Here is a 26,995-nt window from a genome sequence, read left to right as displayed (position 1 = left end):
AGATTTCTGCTGGAATATGTTTTTGGGGAGGAATATAAAATAGGTGTATTAACCCATGGTACTAAACTTGCATATATTAATCTTTAATTTTCATTTGAATGTGATGAATGATGAGCTTGTGGCTGCTACAAACACTCATTGGCTTGACAGAGAAATGTATTGGTTGCACAGTCACCTGCGTTCCAAAACTTTTCAAGTTTCTCTTCTGAGATTCTGATATTCCCCTTAGCCCTTCTCCTTTATTTCAGCTACAGCTGACTTGCTTACATAGCGAGGTGATTATCGTCTGCCCACCAAACCTGTAATAAAATGCCCATTTAATTTATGAAACTTTCTTTTTAAATGAGAAGACTATTTCTGTAAGAAAATAGTTCTCTCTAATTATGAATGGTTCTTAGAATCAAAACCAAACTAACAGAGATGTAGTTTTTGTATTTCCACAGCTCTTTTATTTAAATATAAATATTTTAAGCCATTTTTTTTGGTAACAAGAGATATATTACAAACACTAGTATGCTGATAGGTGGAATAATGGCATCTTGGGATGGCAGCTGTTACCTCCCTCATGCATTTATCATCACAGCTTCTCATCAAAACTCAGATTCTTCATCAGGTCATCCTTAATTGAGGGGTTTAGTATGTACTTTTTAGTGTGTTTCTGGAGGACCCACAAGAGATTTAATGAAAGAAGAAGTAATTTTATTTGCAACTGTCATGCTTTGCTTAAGCCATTGGTACTTGTAGGTTCTGACAGTTGATTTCTTTGTTTTGTGGATAGAAATGTGAATAGGGACCTTCCACCATTCCTTTATGTTTTCCTTCATCTGCTTGGGGTGGTGAACTTCATGGGGCCCAGGGGAGAGCAAGGAGTGAAAGAGGACACAGCCATGAAATGACAGTTTTGTTATTGGGATACTGTTATAATCTGTGCAGTTCTCTAGTACCATGCTGCTGCTTTCATTTAGTATTTGCTGTACAGCAGTAACATAGGAATTTTGGCCCATAAGGCTTGAGGTGAAGCCCAGTTCTGTGCTGTCACAAAGCTGTGACCTGTGCCTTTGGTCACAGTCAGGTGCTGGTTGTTTTGGGTTTGCTGACACCAGCAATGTTTTGGTATCAGCCCTGAAGGAGAGGAGTGGAACTGGAACTGGGGTATGATATGCTCCGCCTATGGGGAAGGCAGCAGCGTCCTTCAAAAGCTTGGTGCAAATAAACCTGTACTTTAATTTGATTACACAAGCTCCATTCCCCTTCTCACCTCATCATTTGCAAGCTCTGAAGTTATTACCTGTTAAATATTTGCTTTTAAGTTCTAAGCAAAATATAGTGTTGCCTTATAAATGTCTTGTGGCTTCTGTAACGTCCCTACTGTTCTCTTTTGTTGTCTGGATGCTTTGGAGGGCATGTAATTAAATAATGATGGGTGTTTAGCTTCACCGCAGCAAAAACAACCTCAATTCTCTGCTGATTTTTATTAATATTTGTATTAAATTACTGAGATTATGCTACTATTTTTTTCCCCCTCATAATAATTACTTATATTTTGTTTGCTTTTATGACATTTTCTATACCTCTTCCAAAAAGCATCTCAGATATCAAATACAAACTATAAACATAACCTTTCAGACAAGAGTTTTCAGTAAAAATCTAACAGTTTTTTTTCCTGATAGAAGCTTGGGCAAGCCTATAAACCTTTTATAACTTAATGAATGTTTCACACCAGATGCTGGTTCTTTAGGTAAGCAAATCCATAGTTAGCGAGACGCAATCTTCTCTCGTGATTTAAGTTTGTTGAAATCAGATTGAGACTTTCCAGACTTGAGAGCGGTCACATTTTTCATAGCTTAACTGTAAATCATCTTTCACTTAGAAGATTTAGAGACAGACTGAGGAGCTAAATCTTTTAGTTTGCCTTCCTAACTAATAGAAGCCATTAGATGAGCCTCATTATGGTATTTCCTAACGGATTAGATAAAACAGTTTGGTAATGTTCAAAGTAGGACAAATACCATTACAAGTATAACAGCTTTATCCTTGTAATGATCTACATGTAGAATTAGGTGTGATTACAAGACACTTGGAAATTACTCGAATCGACAGAAGCGACAATCAAAAGCTTCAGCTGTGAAATTAATAGTAACAAATAATGCTGCCAATAATAAATACATTTCAAAAAGCTGAATTTAAATACTTGGAATTCTGATAGCACTGAACAACCCAAAAGCACCATCTGACTGTCAAGGCTGCACTCACATCCTTGGTGAAGGCTGAGTAAAATGGCCTTTATTTGGGAAATTTGTTTTATGACCACGGACGGCTTCAGTAATTGCTGTATGGGAGATAGGGGTGAAGGCTGAGAGCTCTCAGTACAAAACAGGGATAACAGTTACTGTTAAGCTGAAATACAAATGAAGATAACAAGAGCCTGGCAATTCTGAATGTGTTCTGGATTTTTTTCTGTATTTCAGCTGAGATCTGTTGTTTTTGAAGCTCTGGTATCAGTGCAGTGTTATTTAAGCATCGTTATTACTTGTTCAGGCTTGAGGTTTTGTTTTTGTTTTTATTTCTCATTTAAACAGTGGAATGCCTCCACAATGCTTTTAAATTGGTCATTGTCTGCTCTTAATAGTCGATTTGCATTTATAGCAGCATTAAATCAATTTCAATGCAAGCTGTACTAATGCAAATTAAATAGAACAGTTTTTAACATAACGAAAGTTTGTGGCACAGATGTAGATGTTACATTAACCCTAAGGCAGAACCAGAGATGATTCTTCTCTTTTTCCCTTCTCAGATTTTCCCTTTGGAAGTGAAGAGAAATCAATTGACTCCTGAAAACCATTTGTTCTTTTCTTTCTCATATAAAACAATAAGCCTGAAATTAAGGTGTAAAGGGACAGTGCTCACTGGCCTTCTTTAATAACAAAGCTTTGTGAAGTTAAACCTGCAAGTGAGAAATATTCCACTGTGTCACACTACGTTTGAATTGCTTTATCCATTTCTTGTAGGGACACAAAAACAAAGCAGTGCCTCTGTAGCTCTGGTGTTATCTCTACACACCAAAGTGGCATTTGTGCTTTAGCCCTATCAGTCTGGTATCTGCTTTGGAAGGACATTACATTTCTGTGTGTTAGGTAGCAAACTAAACTAACGAGACAGGTCTTGCTATCTAGTAACTTTCTGCCTGGATATGCAGTTTAAAATAGGAGTGCTGCTTTATGTGTACTGTACAGTGAAATTTGGCAGCAATAAGCTCCAAGCTCAGTGCACTCAGTAAAGAAAGACTCTTCAGGAGCATGATGTAGTGTTCCCATTACCCATTAGTGCTGGAAAATAGCAACCCAAAGATAATTCTCAGTGTATGCATATGGATTTCCCTTCTGTAAAATGGTAGTGTAATTTATTTAAAGCTGCTTTTGTTTTATTTTTGATAGTATAGAGAGGCTCTTGGTATTATGAGCTTTGTCTGATTAAGTGCGCAAAATGACAAACAAGGTTGTCCTGTGCTCATCTTCTTCCTTCTTTAGGCAGATAATCACCTTTAGAAGCCTGGATCCTATTCAGCTACTCTGTCAGTCAGCAATACCAAGACCCCAGTAAGCCGCATTTATCAAACTAAACACTTGATCTGTATCGGCACATCAGCTGGTGGCGAGGTCTAAGACACAAGATGAAAGTTGCAATTAGGATTTAGGTGGACATTTTATTATCTGAGATTTGGAATAGGTTTTCTTAGCTAATCCAAACATCTTTCCACTCAGATATGTTGACAGAGCCCTTCTGTACATGTACTTACTTCAGCTTAAGTGGGAACTGCGATGGATGTTGCCAAGATTTAATACCTCTAAAAGGAGAATACTTGTTGAGGGCAGGACATGGTGGCTGGAGCCGGCGCGGTGCCTGTGCTCCGGGCTGGGCTTCCTCCATCTGATAGTCAGAAGGCAGACAGTGCATCTGGGGCACCATCCGCTGCCCAGCTTTAACAGAAAAATCAAAAAACCTATTCCTTAATATAAGCTAATTAGCAGCTTAATACTGCAGTATATCTCAGCAGCTTTTATATGCACGTAGCACATGGAAGTCAGTGGATTCTATTAGAGCTCTATGTATGCAATGCTCAGACATACAAAACATAGGGGGCAGAATGAAATGCTTGGCTTTCTTGTGCTCCCCAAAAGCACCTCTGTAGTGACAATGCATTCTTTTTCTCACTTGCATTTGTAACCTTAGCTTCAGTATTCCTCCCTTGTACATGAGAGGAGTTTGCAGACAGTGGCATCTATGGATTTAAGTGGCCGGGTCACAGTCAGTGCTCTTGTGCCAGTCTGTCAACCATAAACACTGCAGACAGTTTTGCTCTTGTCTCAAGCTTTTGAGTGTTACGTGTTTTGATTTGCTACTGTCCTTGAAGATGGAGAATGTTGCTCTACAAAAAGAACTCTGTAAAGATTTCACCTTAAATTTGCTTTCTCGGTGTAGGCCGCATCAGACTGTATCTTCTCTGTCTTTGGCACTTTGATCTCTCCAGTGTTATTTGTGAGTTTCCTCTTATTCTTCTCTGTCTGAAATGGTGAAAGGAAAATATTCCATTTTCATTGTCTGTGTACAGTTTTAGGCATATGGATTGGAATAATAGCCATTTAAGTGTTTGTTATAGCCTCTAACTTTATAAATGGTGGATAAGTGAGAGATCCTCTCACAAAAGTGTTGAGGTTATCACGCTACGTAAAAGAGATTGCTCCAATTTCAGTGCGACGGTGACACGCACAGCTAGAGCAATGCTAAAGAGGCAAAATCCTTCCCTTTTACTAATGAGAACAGATGGTGATCTGAACGTGATTGTACCGTACACGGTCTGAACAGCAGAGGTCCTCAAGACCCAGCTCTTTGTGCTCAAGTGGAAATTTTACAGTGATTACATTCCATTACTTATTATATAGAGAAATTTTTTACTTGAGGATTTTGTCAGAAAGTTAAACAAAATGATCATCTTGTTTTCCTTAAATATTTTTAATTTTTGTGAAATATTAACTTAAATCTTCTGTAGTGATGCAGTAACATTTTGGAACAGTACTTGACTCCTCCAGCAAGCCTTCAGAAGAAACATGGAGCAGCATTTTTAACAGAGCAGTTCCATGTCTACTTTTTCATTAAAGGGCACTACTGCTCTCTAAAAACATTATATTTTGAGAAATTATCATTAGAAAGCATGCAAGTATCCAAAACATTATACTAATATCTAACTCTTCTATCCAGAAATGATTAGTTCATGTTCATTTAACATCACAGCTTATTTATACTTCACTGTAGAGTTACTAATGCAATTTGTGCGTGTGTGCGTACAGCAAGTAAAGAATTTGCGTGGTCTGTTGAATTTATGAGCTTGGACAAAGCTTAAATATTTATCTACTTGTGTAGGTAACTTCATTACCAGAGTCTTACTCATACCAAACAGAAGAGCATGGACAAGAAATTATAAATATTGAGGGAACATTTTCTTCTATCTACTCTACTGGCTGAGCATCTTAACTAGCTCTGTCTGGCCTGCAATCCCTTTCAACTTTGTTGCTGTTAACTTCCCCGTAACCTGGACAACTAAGCTCTGAGCAGAAAACTTAGTAGGAAGAATATAAGTTAAAGTAACAGCAGTTTACTTTAGAAAATTTTCCATGATTAAACATGCTTTTAATGGAAGGAAATGCTGAGATTTTCGTTTAGTCGTTAAATATGCAGGAGAATAGGATTTGTCCAATAGTAGCTGCTAGCTTTGTGTCTCCAGACAGAATTATTTCTGAAGTGCCTACTGTTTACCTGAGCTACTGGTATCAACTAAGTTGGTGATTCACAGATGGGGGGGAAAACCCCAGCATTACAAGTTAGTTCACCACTGTCTTTAACGTGTCGTGTTTTCTGGACAATCTCATGATAGTGCCCTTTGGTAAAAGCTCTCTGAGTGATGGATTAAGATCTGTCTTGGATTTTACGTGGATTAAGCTTTAAATTAACATAAAAGAATAACAATGTGAATCAATTTGATCAAAGAAAAAGTGTCACTAATTATTTAAACAGGACACTTACTACAGAGCTTTAAAGGCAAAGAAGCGGATTTCCCTTGCATGTGGATCAAATCAGAAGTATCCCATAATTGACTCTTTACAAGACCTTGCTGCAGCGTAATGGACTAGATATTAAAGCCTTAAGTATTTAAAGCTAGTTTCCGTCTTTCTCTAAATGGAGGTCTACCACTAAGAGCTATTTTACAAGTCTGACACATTAGCTACATCACTCTGAAATACACTGGGCTCTGGCTGCTCTGGTCCGGAATTTCAAGAGCTTTCAATAGTTAAATGGTGTGAAACGGGTAGCATTGAACCTGTGAGAAGGAATGAGCATCCTAAAAATAAATTCCAGATGGGGATGTCTGTTGGAAAGGAGTGGAGATAGTGGATGTTACTTTTTCTAAGCATTTAATCAGTTCTGTCTTTGCCACCTATTTTTAATTTTGTTGGTGCTTCCTGTGAAAACTCACTCTCTGGTAGCGAAAATTCTAGGGAATGTGAGCCATTTCTCTCTGGGCTCTGAAGATAGAGTCCTCTGAATTTGCTTATTTCAAAACTGTCCTGGTTGAGTTCTGTTACAAATATACTGGCTCATACGTGAAGGTGTGTTGTATTTTACCATCTAGGGAGCACATGCCCCTTTTCTTTTGGGGAACATGCATTAAAGCTATTCTGAACAAAGGTCCTGCCACCCTCTAGTTTAGTCCTTCTTTGCACGAACAGTATTGCATGGCTTGTATTGTCAGAATTTAGAGATATTATTTCTAAGGCAACTGAAGGCAATACAGTTTGTCCAACTTTTTATAAACAGTCACAAAAAAGAAAAGAGATCATAGGTACTCCCATTAAAAAGTTGGCAGGTTTGAGTCTATGCATTTTATTATAAGTATTATTAAATATAAAACTGTGTGTTACATGAGGTAAGATTTCTGTTGCTATAACCTTCTGTTTGTATTGATCTGTATTTATATTGTTGTGCTTTGCACTAGACACAATGAAACTCTTCCATTCTCTTAGTTTTCCATTAATCTGTGCTCCAGCGGTCTCTCCTGTGGCATATCCCAGTCTTTATCTCAACCTTTGCTGTTTCAGACAGCGCTGTACATGTGGTTCAGTAGTGTTACATCAATATAAGAAGGTTGTGTGCTGTATTTCTTGATCATTTTCTTTTTGTATGGAAATAACTCATAAATATTCCTTTACTACAGTGGTTTATACTATATATACTTATAGGATAGTATTACTTGGAAAGCAAAATAGTTCTTAATAAGATCCAGAATTTACTTTTAAACAATTTCTGTCTTCTAATGGGAGGTAGAAATCAAATCATCCTGAAATCAATTGAAGTTCAGTCTGGAACCTTGTGAAGAAGGAAATTTTGTCGTGTAGGTACAACTTAAAATCCATAAGATATGGAAAATTAGAATTTCTTATCTTCAGTTTGTAACGTCTGCAACTTCAAACCATACTGAATGAATTATATTTTTCACATTTCCTCAAAATAACATTGTAAATATTAAAGCCACAAATTATACTTTGAAATGAGACTGGACATTGACTGTGACTACTCTGAAATTTGGACTATTTCATATGCAAAGATCAAAGTATTCTCCTAACTGTTTCAAAGGAGAAATATTTCTTAAAAGTTACTCAAAAACTTTGGCTTATGGATTTAGCTGTTCCTTTCTGTGTAGGTGAAGAGAGAGAGCCAAGTTTTCAAGTATTTATTTTAACAATTATTCCTAGGCTTGTCATCTCAGAGGAAAGGACCTCCCATATTCTGGTTAAGCTCTGTGTTCATCGTGGGAATGCTAGGCTTTCTTCATTCAGCTGGAGTCAAGGTTTGGGCAGCTCATAACAAGTAGCTTAACAAAACCTCATTTTTTGTATTTGGCAGGTTGACGTTGTCTGCCCAGCAAGGGTTAGAGTAATATTTTCAGCAAACACCAGTTCTGCAAAACGATCTCAGTTTAGCGCATTCCAACCACACACATGACCAGACGTACCAGCTTACCACATCCCCTCCAGCCCTGGCAGTGCAGGGCAGAACCCATCTTCTTACAGTCTAGACAGGGCTGAAGAAGCAGATTTGTCTTTGTCTGAGTGATTTCAGGATTTTTGCTATTCCCTCCAGACTGACTACATACAATAGATTTATGCTGGACCAGTTATCTGCATCAATGTAATACCCAGGTACATGGGTTTTATGCATTGGTGTAGGGCAGCCATTCTGGGGAACACCCAAAGTTCTCAGTATAGATGGGGAGAGGCAACAGTTATACAACAGCATCAACCCCCTTCTTGGAGTTGCTTTCACGCTCGTGGCTGGCATCCCTCAGTTTTTCGCTGTTGACTCCAAAACAGAGTTCTTATGGCAAATATTTTTTTTCCAGTGACCTTCCAACTTTCCACATCCTGCTCCCAAACCATCGTGGAAATTTTCCAGCTCTTCTTCTGCTCTGGCTGGTAGAGGTCCACTGAACAGTTACGGGTTTTACATCACATTGCTGAAAGCTGTATGCCTTTCTTCAAATCTAATAGTTGATACTCTTCAGGAAAAGCTTGTTGATTTAAGTCATGTCAGAAGGAGACACTTAGACCCTCAAGGTTCCTGTGCATCACTGTACCAATAAAAGGGCCTCTTAGTTTCTGTTTCTTCCAAAGAAAGTAAATCCGAGAAAACTCCTTAAATTCTTTCAGTTGTAGGAGTTGTGCCTGAAGTACTTTTCCCAGGTTATCTTGTTTTACACCAAAACCAAATATTTTAATCAAATTTCCATTGGTTTTCTTACCCAGAAAAGCAGAAAAGAACTAATAAAAGGAGGAAGGCTTGTCCAAAGGAAGCACTGTGGACAACGTGGATTTGCAGAGCAGGTCTGGGAAGTAACAAGAGCTTCTGTCCATCTCCTGCGTCCTCAATTGCATGGCATTGTTGGGCATGTACCCGCAGTGAGGCTCCATTCCCATGGCCTCTAAATAGAGATGTTAAACTAACATAAACATTAATTTGCATTGAATAAAAAAATAACCTGGGTAACCAGTAAGAAACATATGAGACTAATCATAAAGAAAATTCTGATCTTCACTGCAAGAAAAATAAACTGTCGTGCCAAAGGCTCTTTCCCCACACATTGATATTTTCCTTCAGCTTGTGAAGTTGCATCAGAGCTGATATTTTATTGCAATAATGAATGTTAACATTTAACGGTGTGTGTGTGTGTGTATACTTGGAGCACCCAAAAAGGTTACTGAAATAAAGAGCCCAAAATATGATAGGTACCATTTGTTCAAAAGAGATCTGAAGGCAGGAGTCAGGACCTTGTCGTGCTGCTGCATGACAGAAGTTTGCCTGAACGTAACCTCCATTACCAGATCATTGAAAATATAGCAGTGCCTTATCTATCTATCTGTCTATCAACATAAAACGAGCCACTAAAATAATAAATTTGAAAGGTATGTAGAGTAGTTGTGTAAATATGCTGATTTGAAAGACAGGTAGACTAGGTGAACTTAATAAATCATCAGCACTAGAGCTCTGTTCCACATTCTAAAACAGTATCATCCATCCCTTTTGCAAGGTGCGTATCTTTATGAATGATCCTCTAATTCAGATTGAAGCCAGTGTTTCTCATAGCAGATGCAATTCTAAAGAGAAACACTGTTAGTCACTAAGGTATTTCTTCTTTGTCATACATTGCAGGCAGTTCATCTAACTACCAACTTGTCCAGCACAAAACTCACAAGGTTGTGTAAGGGATTCCTTACTTCCTTCTGAATTTGCAGCCCTTTAAAAACTCTTAATTGCATAATTATTGATGTGTCCAGAGGTACCCGTAAGATTTGTTCACCTTCTCTCTTGCTAGAAGCTGCCGTCCAGTCCTTGACTTGTGTGCTATTTTGTGTTTTGATCAATGGTATTCCAGTCCTGTCTTAAATCATTATGCAGAATTTTGTTTTTACAGGAAGTTCTGTGGAGTACCACAGAAGTTTCCAAATCTGACGAGCAGCCGGCTTGTGATTTGAAACAAAACAATGCTCTTGTTTAAAGCTTTGATTTCTAGGCCTTCTATAAACGCCCTTAGAATCTACCAAGCTAAGCTAATGTAAATTTATGAATAATATCCTCAAGATACAAGTAAAATTTACTTGTGTCTTTAAGCTGTTAGTTTCTTTCAAAGACTGCATCCAGTTAGTATGCCCCAGGCTCTGCTTCCCTCCATCCAGCATCCCCCTTAGAACATTAAATTAATTGTGTTAAATTTCCTAGGGGCGTTAATGGAAGATGTTGGAAATAAGGGTATGAATCGTGGTTCATAGGCACAAATGTTTTATTTCATCTCCAGACAGATTCTTTCTGAGTAATGTGTAATTTGGTTTTCATTTCCTCTCAATCTTTATTTAAAAGAAACAGTTTTCTGCATTATTATTTGCTGCTGCAGTTAATCTATGCATTAGGAGTAGGAAAACTTACTTTTATGACAGAGTCTCACATGCTACTTGAAAAGTTTAATCCATCATTGTTTGTTTGTCAGCTGTTTAGGTTTCACTCACTTTGAGTTGCAACCTTTTTCTCTCCAACTTGTGTGTAAAGAATGAAATAAGTTCAGTATGTGTACACGAGTTTGTGGGTGTGTGTCTCAGACTCCGTTCTGACAGTCAGAGGCTGACTCATTTCTTTTCTTGGCTTTCCCAAAGACCATTTCTGCAAATCAAGAAGTGTGGGATGGTAAGGTATGCGTAATCCCCCTACCTGTATTTGGAAATCTCAGGTTTAGCATATGCAACACAGACAGATCAGGTGCAGAGCTGCCATGTGCAGCAGTTTTAAACAGTCTCGTATTAGATGGTATTTATTTGTGTGATGTTTCAACTGTTGGACTATCCTTGATATTACTTGAGGTGGCTCCGTTCTCCCATTGTGCATGGATTGGTTATTAGCATTAATACCAGTGAGCATCCCAAGATGGTTTCTGCCTGTCAGATTCAAGTAGAAAACAATGCCTTTGTGCTCAGCCTTCTTCCCAGCCATGGTAATTTGTCACCTGGTGGCAAGTGCCACTCCAAAGGAACAACATCAGAGGAAACCTCCTATCACTTGGCTGATGAAAGCTGCTCTCTGCGTGGAGCCAGGTCAGTGCCATGAGCTCCAGAATGCAGCAGATGTCAGTACTTCTTGAATCCCAGCTGTTGCTTTTCACTGTAATCACCCAGAAAAGGGTACTGAGAGGCTCCAGAATGAACGTAGCTCAGCCCATCAGCCCCAGAACCATGTGGCTGAGAGATAAAGGAGGAATCCCACCATCAAACTGGACTCTCTAAGGTAGAACAGCTGACAAGGGAGTACCAAAGCTGTCAAATACTTACTTGCCACAACCAGTATATTTCTGCTCTTAATATTAAAAGTGTGTCAGAATTTCCATTATAAAGCACTTATTTTGTGGGTTTATAGCTTTGCCATAAAAATACACCTTGGGTTGAGTCTTGGCATACAGCCATTTGGCGGCTTCTGACACCATATTAATTCAGAACATCCAGACAACGTTTTTAAACACCAGTATCTGAAACACTGGTGCTTCTCTTTTCTTTTTTCCTCTTCCCAAGTATCTTGTTTTACGCAGGACTTGCAGAAATCAAAGATGGGTGAATATGTTTGCAACAAGAATCTGAAATGTCTGGACGTCCTCTTCAGAAGTGAGGGCCATCTACAATATTCTCTGGCCAGATGGTAAGGCTGAGTAGACCTCCAAAAATGAATTGACAAGACCCCTGTCTTGTCCAACAATCTGGCTGCCATCACTTGGAAATTTTAGTGGAAGAATTTTGGCTTGCCTGGAGCTAGCTGCCCAGTGCTTATGAAGATATAAGCTACAATATCCATTTTGGAATGAAATCAAAGAATCTTAGGTCACCTTTGAAATCCAAAGTTTAACAAAGAGATTGTGAGCTGATGATCTCTGTAAGGTAGGAAATTAGGAGGAAAATATACTCATAATTTGAAATTTACCAATAAATCAGCTCAAAATCTAGAACGTCCTCTACTTTTGATCTATGGGCTTCATAAGAAGCACATATGGTCTATTCAAATCCCAACCCCAGCGAATGACTGGAAAGATGAACAGAAATTGGGATTCCTCGCAGCCAAATCCTGTAACTCAAGTACTCTTTATAAAATGAATGATGAAAAGGGGCGATCCTAATCTGATCCCTGGCCTTACTGTACAATTAGGAAAAGTGATAATCTTGGTTTGTAAAACAAGGAAAATTGGCAGCTGTGGAAAAATTAAAGGAAGTAGTTCAGTTAAATATCAGACTCATGAAAAAATTGGCCATAAAAGCTGTTCTGAGGCTGGCCAGGACAGGGCCTCAGAAATGTCTAGGGAAGGTTCTTCAATCAGTTCAGGAAATGTGAAGACATGAAGCTGAAAGTGCTGAGCTCCAAAGGAATGAGGATAAAGCTCATAGCTTTTCTCTAAATTTGGTCAGTTTACTTTTTGAATGTACATGAGGATCTGTGAAATGAATAGAATAAAGTACCTTCTCTCAAACTGAAGTTATTGGACTAGGCAAACTGAAAAAGGATAAACTGGTTGCAAGAAGAGACAGTGTGTGCTGGAAGACAGGACACATCTCAAAAGTGGTAAAATTGGTTTTGAAAATTAGACCTCTGCTTCAGAGCAGGAACTGTGGCTAAAATGATGGATAAGCTAAGACAGGATTTGGATTTCGTTATGTTTAGTAACAGAGTTAAATCTGCTGGAAATGCTGCCTTACAAATTAAATCTCTAGAAATTTCCTTTAATTCTGTGGCCCAGGTGACGCGCAGCGTCTGCAGATTGCGTGGATTTTCCTGGTACAGCAGATCCTTGTGGCAGAGAGATGGAAATCTCATTGCAGGGGCCTTGTCAGAAGTGTTAGCTGCTCATGCCCTTGAAAATCTGAGGAAGAGCTTAATCATATCCCATGCTAATGCACTGAAATGCTGAATCGATTGCAAGTTACACTGGTCCATACTGGACCCCCCTGCTCTGCTGGGACCACTAAGGCTGGAGTCACTGCTGCCATTAGTGCTGCTGTTAGCAGGGATAAAGGCATGGCTGTGCCACAGTCAAAGCTTTGGCGTACTTTTTAGATTCCCTGAAAGTTTTTTCCAGCTAAAAATCAGTTCTCTGGATCCAATAAATACACAGCCTGCACACAGTGGTCTACCACAGATTGATGCTGAGGGAAAGCAGCCCATTACCCCGCACCTTGCTGTTCAGCAAAAGCAAAGCAGTAAGAAGTGCTACTGGACATCAAGGAAATGAACGGGGATAGGATAAGTGAGCTTTCAACAATTTTTGGACCTCACTTGAGTTCTGATTAAAGTCAAATGGTGGCCTGACCAGAGCCTGCAGAGCCAATAACAGCAACAGGGGAGGGAGCAGCCTCCAGAGCAGGACCGGACCTACTGCAGTTTGAAAAGATGTGTTTTGGCTCCACACCTGTGAGACATAGGAGGTGGGGAGCAGGTATTGTGCAGCATGCCTGTTCTGCATTATCTCTAGATGGTATCTCAGTATGAAGGAAAACACTCAGACAGGACCTGATGTAGCGGCAAATGGTCTGTAATGTGCTGAAAGTCATCAATCTGAAATCAAACCCAAAGGCAAGTGAATCATTGCAGGCAGAAGTAACTCATTATGAGTCCACAGTCAGCCAGGGAATGGTTTGCGCAGACAAAAAGCAAATGGAGGCAGGACAGCCCCAACCAGCTCCCCAGACAGTGGCAGTCAGGTAAAGGTTTAGGGTTTTCTTACAGGTTACTGCTACTGCTATTTCAGACAGCTTATTTGTGGCTTTTTTAACGCTGTAAAACCACTGCATGCATTTGGTGAGAAGGAAACTATTTCAGTGGCCAACATGGTGTGATTTAACATCTTCAGTCTTTGAAAAAAGCCATGTTCCTGCTCCCACTCCTGCCTCCCACATTTCAGACACCTTCCAGGCTGGACACAGATGCTGTGATGAGGGCAGCACTGACAGAGCAAATCAAAGGGCTTGAGAGGATGGTGGCTTATTACAACAAAACGTTTATGTTCTCAGGAGAGAAATTAATATTCCGCTCAAAGAACATCTGACAGTGGTTAAACCTGTAGAACATTTTCACTGCCGTCTCTTTGGAAAAGGATATATGTCTTGGACAGAGGCTCAGCAGGCAGCAGGGATCTGACAGGCACTGCCCTGATGGGCATTTGTCTTCTCTGGTACAGGCATTAGGCTGGGGGCAAAGGTGTCCTCCCCTCCTATGGGGCAAAGCTGTGGGTATTTTAGTAGATAAGCATAATTGTGTTAGAGGAATGCATGGCTTTATTGTTCACAACTTCCTCCTAACAGAAGTTTGCTGAATATTTTGGGCTTTGTTAATTTGTTAGTGTTCAATAAGGAATTTTGACATTAAGTTCTCATTCTCTCTGGTTGTAGAGAAGCAAAGAAGATCTGTGCCTTAGTAAAAGATAGATATTGACTGACACGTGTCTTTTTATGTTTGTCTGTAAAATTTCATGATGTTTTCTTGGGTATGTGAACTAAGTAATAGACTGATCACCTCCTTGCTACACCACATCAAAATTTGAAGGGTTTTTTTGTGCAATAGCAAACAGTTTCAGTTTTAAAGTTATTGTATCTAAAGCAATACTTTCCATAGTATGTCATGTTTTTCATATTTGGACCATAGTGGAGCTCACACGTTGCGTTCCTCTCAGACCCTTGATGTGCAGCAGCAGAGTGTGACAGCAGAGATCTGGAAAGAGAGGCAAATAAGGTCATGATTTTGAGAGCATTTTGTTTAAAAACAGCTATCTGAAGTGCTGGCCATCATAGGGAGCTGAGAACTGAGAGGACAAAAGCAGAAAGAGTATTTCTGAATAATCTGATTTTAATGTGGTTGTTTCATTGCAAAGCTATTTAAAGCTTTCTTCACGCAGCAGGAGGGATCACATACTGGAAAATCTGTTCTGTAAAGATTTTCATCACTTTGTTAAACCTCAGCTGAATGAGCTTGAATCTAAATCAGTAGCGTTGCAAACTTACTATGGGTTGTCCAACAACACTGACCTATATCAGCAGAGGAAACATTTCATGACATATGATGCAGTTTTGTTCCACGTGCAAGTGGTTGATATATGCTTTGTATACAGTGTAAGTGCCAGGTCCATTTTAAAACCAAGAGTGGGAAGGACAAGAAAACTGACGGGATGTGGGAAGGCCTCCTGCAGAAGGAAGGCTCTGCCATTACACCATAGGCTTAGCTGTTATTTGTGCTGGTGCTGGGCTCTCTGGTCTGTCTGTGCTTGGAAGAGCTGGGACTCTGCTTCCAGAACTCAAAGCAATCTGTGCTTTAACAACTGACCCGGTGGGGCCTGTAGGGTTTCAGGTTTGTGTGCCTCTACCTCCATTCTCATTTCAGCTTCACTGTGCCTGTTTAGCTCTTCAGTGCAATGGTGCTCTTGATGGGCTCAGTGCTGGGCTCTGCAGTGTGTGCCATGCTAGATGTCAGATATGGGTCATTCCTTCCGGATCCCTGTAAACTCTGCTTATCTTTGCAGAGGAGGGACTTAAACAGCCAGTGCTCCATTTCCAGTGCAGTGCTGAGCTCCCTCAAAGCAAACCACCTTGCAGAATGAGGCCGGAGACTGTGATTGAGGAAGAGGTGTGAGGAGAGCTTTATTAGTATGGCACATATTTAAACTGTAGGAAAGCCCACAAATGTTACTCATTTTAAGTGTATTTCACACTTTTCGACTATTTGAAATAACCACATTTGTAAAAACTTCTTTTAATGAATAGAGCTCTTTATGTACAAAGGCAAACCTTTTTTTTTTCCCCTTAGGTACAGTACTCTTAAAATACTATTTCTTTTGTAGGTCTGGCTGCTCCCATCGTCTGTTCATTATTGCTTACTGCTACAGAGCCCTCAAAAACGGAAAACAGGCAACTCAGATTATACTTTATCTTAAAAGATTTTGCTGATCTCTACCACAAATTCATCAGGACTAATGAGACAGATAAGTAAAGGATTTTGTTATTACATGCTAACTCCATAAAGATACTCTGGGGTAAGCGGAGAGGTGGTACAATCTTTGTGTGTGAGTGATGGGAAGGAGCTACCTGGTTACAAATTCTGGCCCCACTGAAGTCAGCAGGGGTTTTGCCATTTGCCTTCAACAAAGCAAAGGGTTTCACCATGTGTTTAACAGGAGTATTTTGCTGGAACTGTTGTCAGCATAGTAGTAAACATACACTTTAAAATTTCCCTTCTTTTTCACATTTAAATGTTTGTTCACCTTGCTTATGCTTGGTGGCAATTTGATACAAAAAAATTCTCTTCAACTTCATTTTATTCCAGGTAGGTTTTGAATTGGTTCATTTTTTACTTCTTGTGTATTTAGAGACCCCACGTGGCAATGTCTGGCCTATGAACACAGTAGGGGAATGTTCACATATTTTGTATTGCTGGGATTTAAACTGAATTAAATAAAAACAGAAATGAAAACATTTGCATTTGTTTATGTAATTAAAAAAAAATAATCACATAAAGCTGGGCCTGAGCTAGCCGAGAATATCCCTGTAATGAACACAAGGCTTCACCTTTTTGCAAGCACACAGTAACTGGAGAGGCGCACATATCATATCTACCATATCAATGACATTTTAGAGTATGTTAAAAAAAAATACTCTATTTGTCTTAGGAAATATCGAAAACTTTTATAGGGAATTTGGAAAATATTTTTTGGCCAGCATGAAAGGTGAAATCCTGCAGCACAAAGTACAGACATGGGCACAGAGACTGAACAGACGGGCTGCTGTAAAACAACCATTTAATAAGGCATTAAAATGCCATCGACTTGGACACATAAAAAAAAAAGCTATGAAAACAAATGCCTTTCAAATAATTAGGATCTTATGCTAGAGACCAGTGTTGATCTCTATGCAGAGATTTTCCTGCTGAAATCAGACCAGCCTAAGTCTGATCGTCTAAGGAAGGAATTAGCAGCGTATAAATCGGCTGCTGCTCGAGATTTTTCTGTTTCTGCCATACATAACCATTCATTTAAATGGCCACTTCAGACTTTCTATCTCCTTCTTTCTGTTTCCTAGAGTAGTTTGAAACACATTTGACTTAGTATGCCAGAATAATTTTTTAATTGAATCTCGAATTTTTATCATGAGTATGTGAAAGGGTTGAATTACCAGCTCCTGCCCACACTGTGTAAGTGAATCTGAGCCAAATGCAGCCAGAAATAGCAACAGAACCCAGTTCTGTTCTCCAAAACATGGTGTGACTTTGCTTTCACTTGAAGTAGTATGCCTGTGTAAGGAATAGCAATAGTCAGTAGTGATAGCTGGTGTGTATAATGCATCAAAATTATATAAATCTGTCCTTCAAGAACAGTTTTATCACCTATAATGTATACAAATACAAAAACAAGAAGTAGAGCTGACCGTTTGTTTCTGTATTAACTTCTGGATCTCTGCTGTCATGGTAGTCCTGATCTGGATACCTCAAAAAAGATGCTCTGGTTACAAAGAGCATCTTCCAAACAACAGCATCTGTAATAATGTTAATGTTTTAAAAAAATATTAATAAAAATAAAAGCGATGTTGTCTGAGAGATGAGCATCAAATTCTCAACTTTAAGCTGGAATTTAATAGATTTCACAGAAGAAGTGTTTAATGAATATTGCTTTTCACATACAATATTGTTTTGATCTCCATTTGACTATGCACTGACATAGATAATCTTGAGTAAATGAACATACGGTCCTTCTGTATTCTGCTTTGTTTCCTGTTGTGTCGTTAGCCAGCAGTTAACCCCTGAGGCACACGTTTTTAAACTTCTAATCTTTCTTTCAGATCTGTTATTTCAAGTACTCTTAAATTTTGTGTTTTTAACACAGAATTTGACACAGATGAAAACCCCATGTGTAACTCCCATAACTAGGCAGAATAGGAGATCTTTCTCTTGATATTATGATTTCTTCTATTAATCAGTTTTATATGACTTTCTGCTAGCCCAGCTTTTAAAGGTGTGAAAGCTTGCGCCACAGAGGTATTTTATAGATTGCAATCATAATTTCTGAATAAGATTCTAAATAACTGGTCTGGTTATAAAGCTTTGGGCGCAATTTTTAGGTTCCTGGGAACTGCTGTTAAACCTCTGTTGCCATTTGGCTAGAAGTACATCCCAATTAGTGACCCTTCTATCTCGCAGTAGCTGTATGTGAGTGAATTTATTTTTTTTTTTAAGTCAGTCGTAAATGATTAGTCCAAAAGAGTAGCATAAAACTTCGAGCTAGTCCCCTGCAGGAGTCGGCTGGAGGAAATTAAAGGATCAACAACACAAGGGAAGCACTGAGGTAGGATTGTTCCAGGCTGCAGCCACAGGCTTTCACATGCACTCAGGAAATTGACTTCATCAAAAGCTGAGGATGCAGGCGTGAGGATGAGGAGGATAACACAGGTGATGATTCTAAATCATGGCTCAATATCACAGCGTTTTCCAAGGGAGGGGCTCCATCCCCGCCCTGAAGAAAGCAGGTTTTCTATATAAAAATAGTCTTCTCCTTATGAATTAATAAAAGTTTGGCACAAATCTGAGCTATAAATCTAATATAACTCAATAAATAATGAAGACTCGGTTTCCCAAAAACAATATCAGTTGGACGTGGGTTTTTTTTCTGCACAAGAAAAACATGACTCCTTATAAGCTCCACTGCTCAGTTCAGAGCATTATTGCCCTGTGCACGTATTTGTGTTTGTGAGAGCTGTAAAACAAAGAACTCCAGAGTGCTTGGGACTTAGAGGCAGACAAGGAGTTTTCTTTAATGCTTCTAAGTAAATTCTTGCTGCAGAAATTCGGATATTCTGGGTCTGTGATGAAGCTGAAACCTTTCTAGTGGAGTTGGAAAGAGTCGCGAGAGGGGAAATGCATAAATCTACATCTGGAGCCAAGTATGCTGGGAAGGCGTAAAGAGATGGGGGAGCAGGAGTGCCAGAACAGGGCTGAGAGCATGAAATTCAGCGGGGAAAAGTAGGAGAAAGAAAGAGGAATGTCCCAGGAATTAAGCTCTTATAACATTCAAATCTTTCCTCGGAAGTAAAACTGTGGAAGGCTATAATCCAAATAAGGAAATTAGAACAAAAATTAACAATATTCAGCTATTCAGATGTCAAAAGAAACAGCAGAGTTATTGGTGTTAGAGGTTATTGCCAGGAGGGAAAAACTCAGCATGCTTTGGGTAATTAAGCTTCATTGGAGAGCATGGATCCCTTCTCCAGGTAAGAAATGCTTTTATAACATGGCATCTTTTGCTATTGTAATTAAACACCATGGACTATTCTGCATATGAAGTCTTAAACACTTTAGTCCTTTATCATGGGATTTTACTGGCCAGGCATGTGTGTTCTTATGGCAAAAAGCATTGACTGCTATAAAAAAAAGAAACCCAAACATTTCTTTTTATGACTTGACTTGCTGTATTTTTATATATATTGAGCCAAATCCATCCCTTGTGGAGCTCAGTTGAAGCCAATAAGGATAGATTTGGCCCATGTCTATATGAGAAAGGTGGTGACAATTAAAATATATTGTTTAATAATGAGAGCTATGGTAGTGAAGTGTCTTTGTGTCTATGAAATTATACACCACGACACCACGCTGCCAGTAGAGAGTGGGGCTAGCAAAACACATAAGAGCAGTTTCTGATGGAAAGGCAAAAGCACTCTAACTTTTATTATTATGATTAAATATCACAAAAGCAAGACTAATTTAGGTAACATCTCCAGAAGTCTCATTTATAGTGTAGTATTTTGCCACGGTGCATTTTAAAATATTTCTTGAATGTCATTATATGTGGCTATCAAGGGTAGTATGACTGGCTGCCATTAGCAGTAAGTAAAAGAACGGTTCTTATTTCATTTATATTTTAGTGATTTTCAGTAATACTGCAAAAAGGAATGCATCCTATTAAATGAAATGTGCGGACAGCCATTATTATCACTTTATAATGGTAGTTCCCAGCAGTTCCTCTGTGTGTGCATTGCACCAACACATGAAAACCATTGCTGATACCCTGAAGATCTTCAGATCTTGCCTACTTAGGCAGTAAGATATACAAAGCTTATTGCACAGACAACCAGGTCATCTGTACAAAACCTGAACAAATGAGTTTTGTTTGGCTCCTTGACATGGTGGGTTGCAGGAAGCAACTCTTCCCTTGTATCCCTGTTGGTAAGTTATAACAACTTTTATATGTCAAAGCCTTACTGAACTGTCTACTGACTTGTATCCCTTTACTGAAGATATTTGGGTAATGGATACTCACAGCCAGTAACCACAGCCTTAAACCCAAGCTCTTCAATAGGGTTGCCAGAAAGCCAGGCTCAGGCATGCTGCTCTGTAAAGAGCTGAGCACTTAGAGAACTCTGGTCAGTAGCAATGGAGCTCAGGAGCAATGGCTGAAGGCAATACATTGCCCTGCTGAGCTAATGGGCTCCGGCTGAAAAGGTACCTCTTAAATGAGAATAACAATTTGGGAAGTCTCTGGCCCTCAAAAACAGAGGAAAAGAAAATGCGCAACAGAAATTCTTCTCACTGTAATTATTACTCATTCTGAATCTCTATTATAGAAATCTGGCCTTTGGCATTGGATTAAGACAATATTTTATTAGAAGAAAGCATGATTCATCGAATTGATGTACTGCAGTATCTGTGGAAAGGAAAACTGGGAAAGACACAAAAGAAGCTGGGCTATGGAAAACCGTTGCCAGAGAATCTCAATCTGCACTAAAAAACAACAAAAAAGAAGAAAGTATTTCCAAAGAAACATCTGAGCATAGCACTGGAGCCAAGTGAAGAATTAGTACTACACTAGGCTTTCAGAATGGGGCATGCAGTGTATGTGGTAGAATACCCTGTCATTTTGAAATTAAAGAAAAGTGCATGTGTTCCACATCAAAACTCAGATTCTCAGAAGATTTGTTTGCATGCTGCCAGTTGCTTTTGCTCTTTGTCAAGAAGAGTATTTTTATTTTCAAGTTACCATTTTCTCTCTCTCTCTCTCCTCCTTTTTGTTTTCAAGTTCACCATTTCCTTGTGTTTAGTTCCTTGCTGTTGACTTACCGCTTCCATCCCTTTGCTGTCTGTAGCATGAATATTGATTTTCAGGCAATCTAATTCACTGCTTTGCAAAGGTGAGTAAAGATTATTTTCACATTGTGCATGACAGATACAAAGCAAAAATTAAGTAGTTTATTAATGGCTGTAGGCTGAATCATTGCTGAGCATATTCAGACTGGAAATCTCAAACTTCACTGGAGTCCTTAGACAACAGTTTGAAGCTGTTTTTGAAATCTTTTGAGTTAATTGCACAGCTTGCAAGACCAGCTTTTCCTTGTGTACTATGTTGGGAACAGGAAACACGGCATGCTCCAAAAGTTCCTCCATTGGTGCCATCCTGTGGCCAACCCTGCTTCTCCCTACCTGCGTCACACAGAGGCAAATGCTCAGAGGATCCACGGAGACACTCACTTGCCACTCTCTAAATGTGCAGTATTTGTTGAAGGCTGAGATTTGCCTTTTTGCTTTTCCATGCACATCCGTACAGTTTGCTTGCATTAACACCTCCCAGTCTTGAAGTGCTTAGGCAACATTTATACAGAGTTAAACCCCCTCTCTCTTTGCATGTTCCATATGAAGAAATATAGAAATACTAAGGGTCATCCATACAGAAGTTTGTGTGACAGGCATGTGCTCACTTCTAGCAGTAAGTGTAAATGCAGTCTTTCTCTGTGACGCTGGACAGAAATCCCAGTGGAAGTTTTTCCTGCCTCCAACCTGTCTACTTTCTTTCATAATGATAAATGATGGGAAAGCTTGAGGGAGGAGGGAAACTATCTAAGCTTTGAACTGATTGTGCCTGTAGAAGGATGGGAAAAGCGAATGTTGATTCGTTTAAAACAGAACTTTCATATGGCTAATACCTTAGATATTTTTCTCATTTTGATCATTTTTTTTTGCATTCTGATAAGTAAGTTTAAGGCTAAATCATTACCCAGAGATGTCTCATCAGGTAAGACAATGTGGCTACTTTTATTTTCCACTTTAAATTTAATTGATTACCTTTCCCATTTCCATTTTATCCTGCACATAGTTGCTTGGTAGCAGTCACCTTTGCTTTCAGTCAAGGTATCCATTGCGTGCTGACTGTTTCCCATTACCTCTGAAGCACAAAGCAAGTTCATCACCTTTCCAGAATGTCTTGTGATTGATTCCTCATGTCTGGGGAAATATGCTCTAAAGTTTCAGGCTAAAATGAGCGCTTGGATTTAGTGTGGATAATCAGTGGTTTAAGACTTATTCTTCTTATGAACTATTCATCTATTTATTAGATACACAACTAATATTAAATATAATATAATGTGTTAAATTTAAAATGTTATTATTCCCTCAGTAGCTGCTCAGATGCACTGGGCATGACTAAACCATAATTTGCAGAGTGTGTCTGCGTCATCCATCAAACACAACTACTCTCTGCCTCAGACCTAACCTGTGCACAGCAAAGCCAAGGCTGAAAGCCTTGAAAAGAAGATCAGAGGCCTGGTCTTGCCATGCTGAAATCTATAAAAGTTTTCCTACTGACTTCAACAGAAACAGGACTAAGCCTTATGATTCTGGCAGGAAAATCTGAGAATATTCCTTTACAACTCTCTACTGAATTCAAAACTCCCGAATACGTTGTTGTCAACCTTACGTAAGATAGAGACTGTCAAGGAAAGATAGTAGTTTTGCACATACTGTTCTCTGCACATATTGTTCTTTAGTAAATATTTATCAAAGGATGCGTCCATTCCTGCTGGCAGTGTCTGAGGCATTGGACAAATTTGGCCTGATTTCCTGCTGTCAGTGCAAACCTCCCAACTAGAAGCTGCATTTATCAAGTTTTGTCTTTCAAAACTGTTAAAATCATTCTTATCCAAGTAGATAGTGCTGACAAAAAATAGTCATTTGATGAAATACTCTTTAAAAAAAGACACGTTCTCCAGCTTGTAAGTACAACCCCACTGAAAATATTCATCAAAACTGTAACAAAGCACGGCTAAAGGCCAAAGATTTGTATTTGCTGAAAACCAAGGAAAACGGCAACAAAAAGAAAACCAGATGAAAGCTTGTTGGCACTTGCAGGATACTTGTTTGAGCCTCTTACCCTCTACTATTTGTGGAACTAAAGCCTTTTGACCTGTTCTAGCTATTCCTCCCATTTTCATTTCAGTGTGTTTTATTTTTCCTTTGCTTGAACAAGTTTATAATTAACAGAAATCAAAATATTTTCATTGAGCTAGTGTTATCAGCACTTTGCACTAATTTATATACCCTTTTATTTCCTCTTTTAAGCTCTTTTTAGGTCAGACTCCGGCTTGGGGCTGCGCTTTGGTGCACTCTGTGCGAAGGATATGGCGGCTAAGCAGAAAAGGCTCAGATCCCAAAGCCTCAGGGCTTACTACCACCAGATGCCTGAGCTGAGAGATCTCTTTTGGAGTGCAGTTCTTCTGGAAGAAAACCTAAGGAGCTGCAGCTGCGTCTTCTCTACCCATGCCTGGTACTTACAGCACCCTGTGGCTAAGGGATCCCATGTTCAACTCCTCAACTCCTGATGCACACGTAGCCTGCGGTATACCATGGGCTGGGAGAGTTAATGATCTGGTGGAGACTGTTCCACCCGCATGGGAATAATTAGCATTGCAAGGACTGTGAGGCCCCAGGCCACTGCCCAGGTCATGCAAATGGAAAGAAGAAATGTGTCTAAGCCCCATGCTGGCTGCTAATGGCATAACTCTGGGATTCTGGGACTCTTGGGAGCATTTCTCTAAACTTTGTGCTGTGAAGAACAGCTGGCAGTGGCAGCAGTCATGGAGTGGCTGCTACCCAGCCCTCCTGGCACTGAGGAGATGCCTTTGTGTGTGACCCTAGGGGGGTTGCATCTTTCTGGGACTACATGAAGGTCTGGAGGTCTACGCTATCTTTTAATCTTGTTACTTTAAACCCACCACGACTGCTGAATCTCAGTGCCAGAAACTGTCCATCAGGGATGCATTCTGGCTGCCATTACAGGGAGAAGCTCACAGACAGACAGGTATCTGGCCTCACTACGCTTCATTTGGCCTCACTAAGCTTTGCAAGGCCTTGCTAGACTTTGCTAGCTTTGCTAGACCTTACTTGGCATAGCTAGGCCTCACTAGGATACATCACTGCACAGACAGTTCTCAGCTAGGCCATGAAGCATGACCCAATTTTAATTTTATACCTCACCTCAGTTTAAACACAACACAGACTGCACTGTTCCACCCAGTGCTGGTGCAAGGAGTGGATCTGCCATGACACTGCTGCCCTGAAGGCCTTTCCTTAGGGGCTCTGTGATGGCCACCACCTGGGCAGCAGTTTCGCATGTGACACTGTTTTTGTTCATGTTGGACAAGGCCTTTTGCTTTTGTTGTACAGCTCCCAACATTTTCTGCTCTTTCATTTTTAATATTGAACCTGTACTTTGTAGAAAGGAAATAGGTCAAAACTTTATTCTCCCCACCAGCAAGTTGTTGGCTCATGACTTCTGTTACATCCAACTATCAAAGCAATGAAAGCTCTCACATCACATTGAATTTGGGCTGCCTCTTGTCACAGGCAAGTGCGTGGCACCTCCTTGGAGCAGAACCCTAAATTAAAATATTGTAAATTTTTTTGCTGCTACAGCAGTACTGCAGAAATACAAGTGGCCAAGGGGGGAGGAGATTTTTTCCTCCTGCTGGAATTTTTCACTATAACCATCCTCAGAGGAGTTCTCATCTTCAAAAGAAACATTCCTTCTATACAAGCTGCAAAAAGAATTATTTAATGACATCATAAATTAATACAGAGAGGCACAATTTTTCCAAAATGTAGAGAGAGAGAAAAAAAAAATTGTCATTTGCCAAAAACACCCGAGTTCTTCCAGACTTAGGCCTCTCCTGAGCCTGGGAGCTGCCAACGATACCAAACTGAACGGTGGGGTTTCTGGCATGACTTAAGTTTAGCTTGTTTAAATTTTGGCAAATATTCGTATTACTCACATACTCAGCAAACTGATACAAATATTTGTTCTATTTAGAGTGAAGTCCAAACTCACTGCTGGCACCAGTGCTGCTGGACTCGGTGGAACTAATCTTGCTCATGCCAATATTAAATTTGGACACATACCTTAAAGAAAAACAGTCTTTGAGGTACAGATTAGAATACATCAATGGAAAACAGAACTCGTGTGTAGCCAAGTTTTCCTCACTTGCTAATTTTCACTTTAATCTGCTTTGAACTGGACTAAGTTTTCCTGCACTTGGGCTGCTACTCACTGTTATGATGCAGCCATCAGGTCAGAGCTGGAGCTGGAAAAGCCTTCATGCACCTGAAGTTCTCTGCATTCTTGAGAATTAAATCTGTAGTAAATAGAGCCTGGGCACAGTGAGCATACTTTATTGATTTTAGTGCTGTACAGGTTGTTTTTTTAATGATGCCTGCAGTTTACTGTTTCTGGTTTGTAAAGCAAATAGACAAACAATCAACCAACCATATGGGAAATGCAGACCTGCCTTGGGGCTCGGGTTCCTCATCTGGTCGCACCTGTGCTTTGCCCATGAGCTCTCCCTGGGTTTAGATTCAAAAAAACAGGTTACGCATTTTGCAGTGAGAAGAACGAGATGAAAACCACCACCCGTTCATTCCCTAATGCAGCCAAAGCATGCCCCAAGGGCATGCTGGCTGAGAATCTGTGCGCAGTTCAGCTGTGGTTTGTAAGCAGCATGCTGTTTAATGCTATCTAAATGTTTTTGTAAAGGTCAAGTAGGAGTGGGATCCTCCTAACTTTAGCCATTTAGAAGTGAGAAATCTAGTCTGACTGAGCTAGATTCCTCTGTGAGTGGAAAATATCAGCACTGCAGAATGATTCATCCCATTTTTTTCCTCCTGATCTCTCAGCATTGGCTATAAAAGGGGCCCGGATGACCAGATTAGCATATATCCAAATTTTAGACATGTATGTGCTCACTCAGCCTTTTACGATTGGCCCTGCAGTGGCCATACCAGGTACTCTTTTCATAGCTCTCAGAGCTCGCGGTGTGCCACAGGGCTCCATGCAGTGCCTGCACAGCTCCTGTGGCTCCCAGGGCAATGAACCCTGGCTGTGAGTATTGTGGAAATGCTGGCAGCATGGCCTGCTGCGTGCATCCTCAGCCTCACCCTTCCACCCTGGATTGCTTACAGGTTCGGGGTTCATCTGTATTCCCTTAACAGAAAGCTGCTGGGCCGATTCTTGTAGGAGCTGCTTCCAAAGCTGCCTTAAATATATAAATATTGTATTGATTGACATAAAGTTAAAAACAAGAAGCAGTGATTACTCCTTGAGGAGGGCATTATTATTATTGGTCGTATTTGTGAAACAGGCAAAATATCCCAAAAAGGGCCAAGTGTGCATCTGGAGAAAGTGTGGGATTGGTGTAATTGGGCAGAAGGAGGGAGAAGACCAAGCAGGCATCCAGTAATTCACCACAGAACGGCTTTATGCTGGTTATTGAAATGCAAGCAGAGGCAGTTAATAGTAGTAAAATGACTTTATGTTCTGATATGTAAAATAAAATGTCCATGCTATGTAACAAACAGTTGAAAATTCCACACCACCTGTATCTAATGTGGTTTCTAATAAAAATTTATCTGTAGTATATATGCTTTTTATCTAACCAGTTCTTAGTTTTTACATCAAAGGTGTGTAATTAAAAAAAATAATAATTAAAAAAAAATCTTAAATAGATGTCTTTCAAAAAAAAAAAAAAAAACTTGCAACATTCATTTTTATTAAGTATTTCGTTTGTAAAAAGCA

General features: G+C 39.6%; 2 protein-coding genes across 9 annotated transcripts in view; both read left to right on the top strand.

The window, feature by feature from the left end:
• The window catches only part of BRIP1 (BRCA1 interacting DNA helicase 1), a 95,623-nt gene extending 77,253 nt beyond the window's left edge, over positions 1-18,370 (top strand). For all 3 annotated transcript variants that reach the window (XR_014936443.1, XM_015880606.3, XM_085521989.1), the window contains one exon: positions 15,962-18,370. Coding sequence is in view for 2 of the 3 variants with exons in the window: in XM_015880606.3 (XP_015736092.2) it covers positions 15,962-16,054 (93 nt within the window). In the remaining variant the exon portion in view is untranslated. The remainder of the gene's footprint in view (positions 1-15,961) is intronic.
• Positions 18,371-18,777: 407 nt separating this feature from the next.
• Positions 18,778-26,995, top strand: part of LOC146757381 (uncharacterized) — a 20,938-nt gene continuing 12,720 nt past the window's right edge. For 3 of the 6 annotated variants that reach the window (XM_085522014.1, XM_085522013.1, XM_085522015.1), the window contains exons 1-2: positions 20,855-20,994; positions 23,491-23,695. In XM_085522014.1, the coding sequence (XP_085378140.1) occupies positions 20,988-20,994; positions 23,491-23,695 (212 nt within the window). In that variant the 5' untranslated portion in view covers positions 20,855-20,987. Of the gene's footprint in view, positions 19,377-20,726; positions 21,291-23,490; positions 26,842-26,995 lie in introns of those variants that run through there. The other 3 variants (XR_014936455.1, XR_014936453.1, XR_014936452.1) reach the window with 3 other exon arrangements.

The sequence above is a fragment of the Coturnix japonica genome, chromosome 22 (genome assembly GCF_054131305.1).
Source record: "Coturnix japonica strain WE chromosome 22, WE-NBRP24, whole genome shotgun sequence".
NCBI classification, from domain to species: domain Eukaryota; kingdom Metazoa; phylum Chordata; class Aves; order Galliformes; family Phasianidae; genus Coturnix; species Coturnix japonica.
Note: the sequence above shows the minus strand (reverse complement) of the source record. Positions and strands in the feature narration are given on the sequence as shown.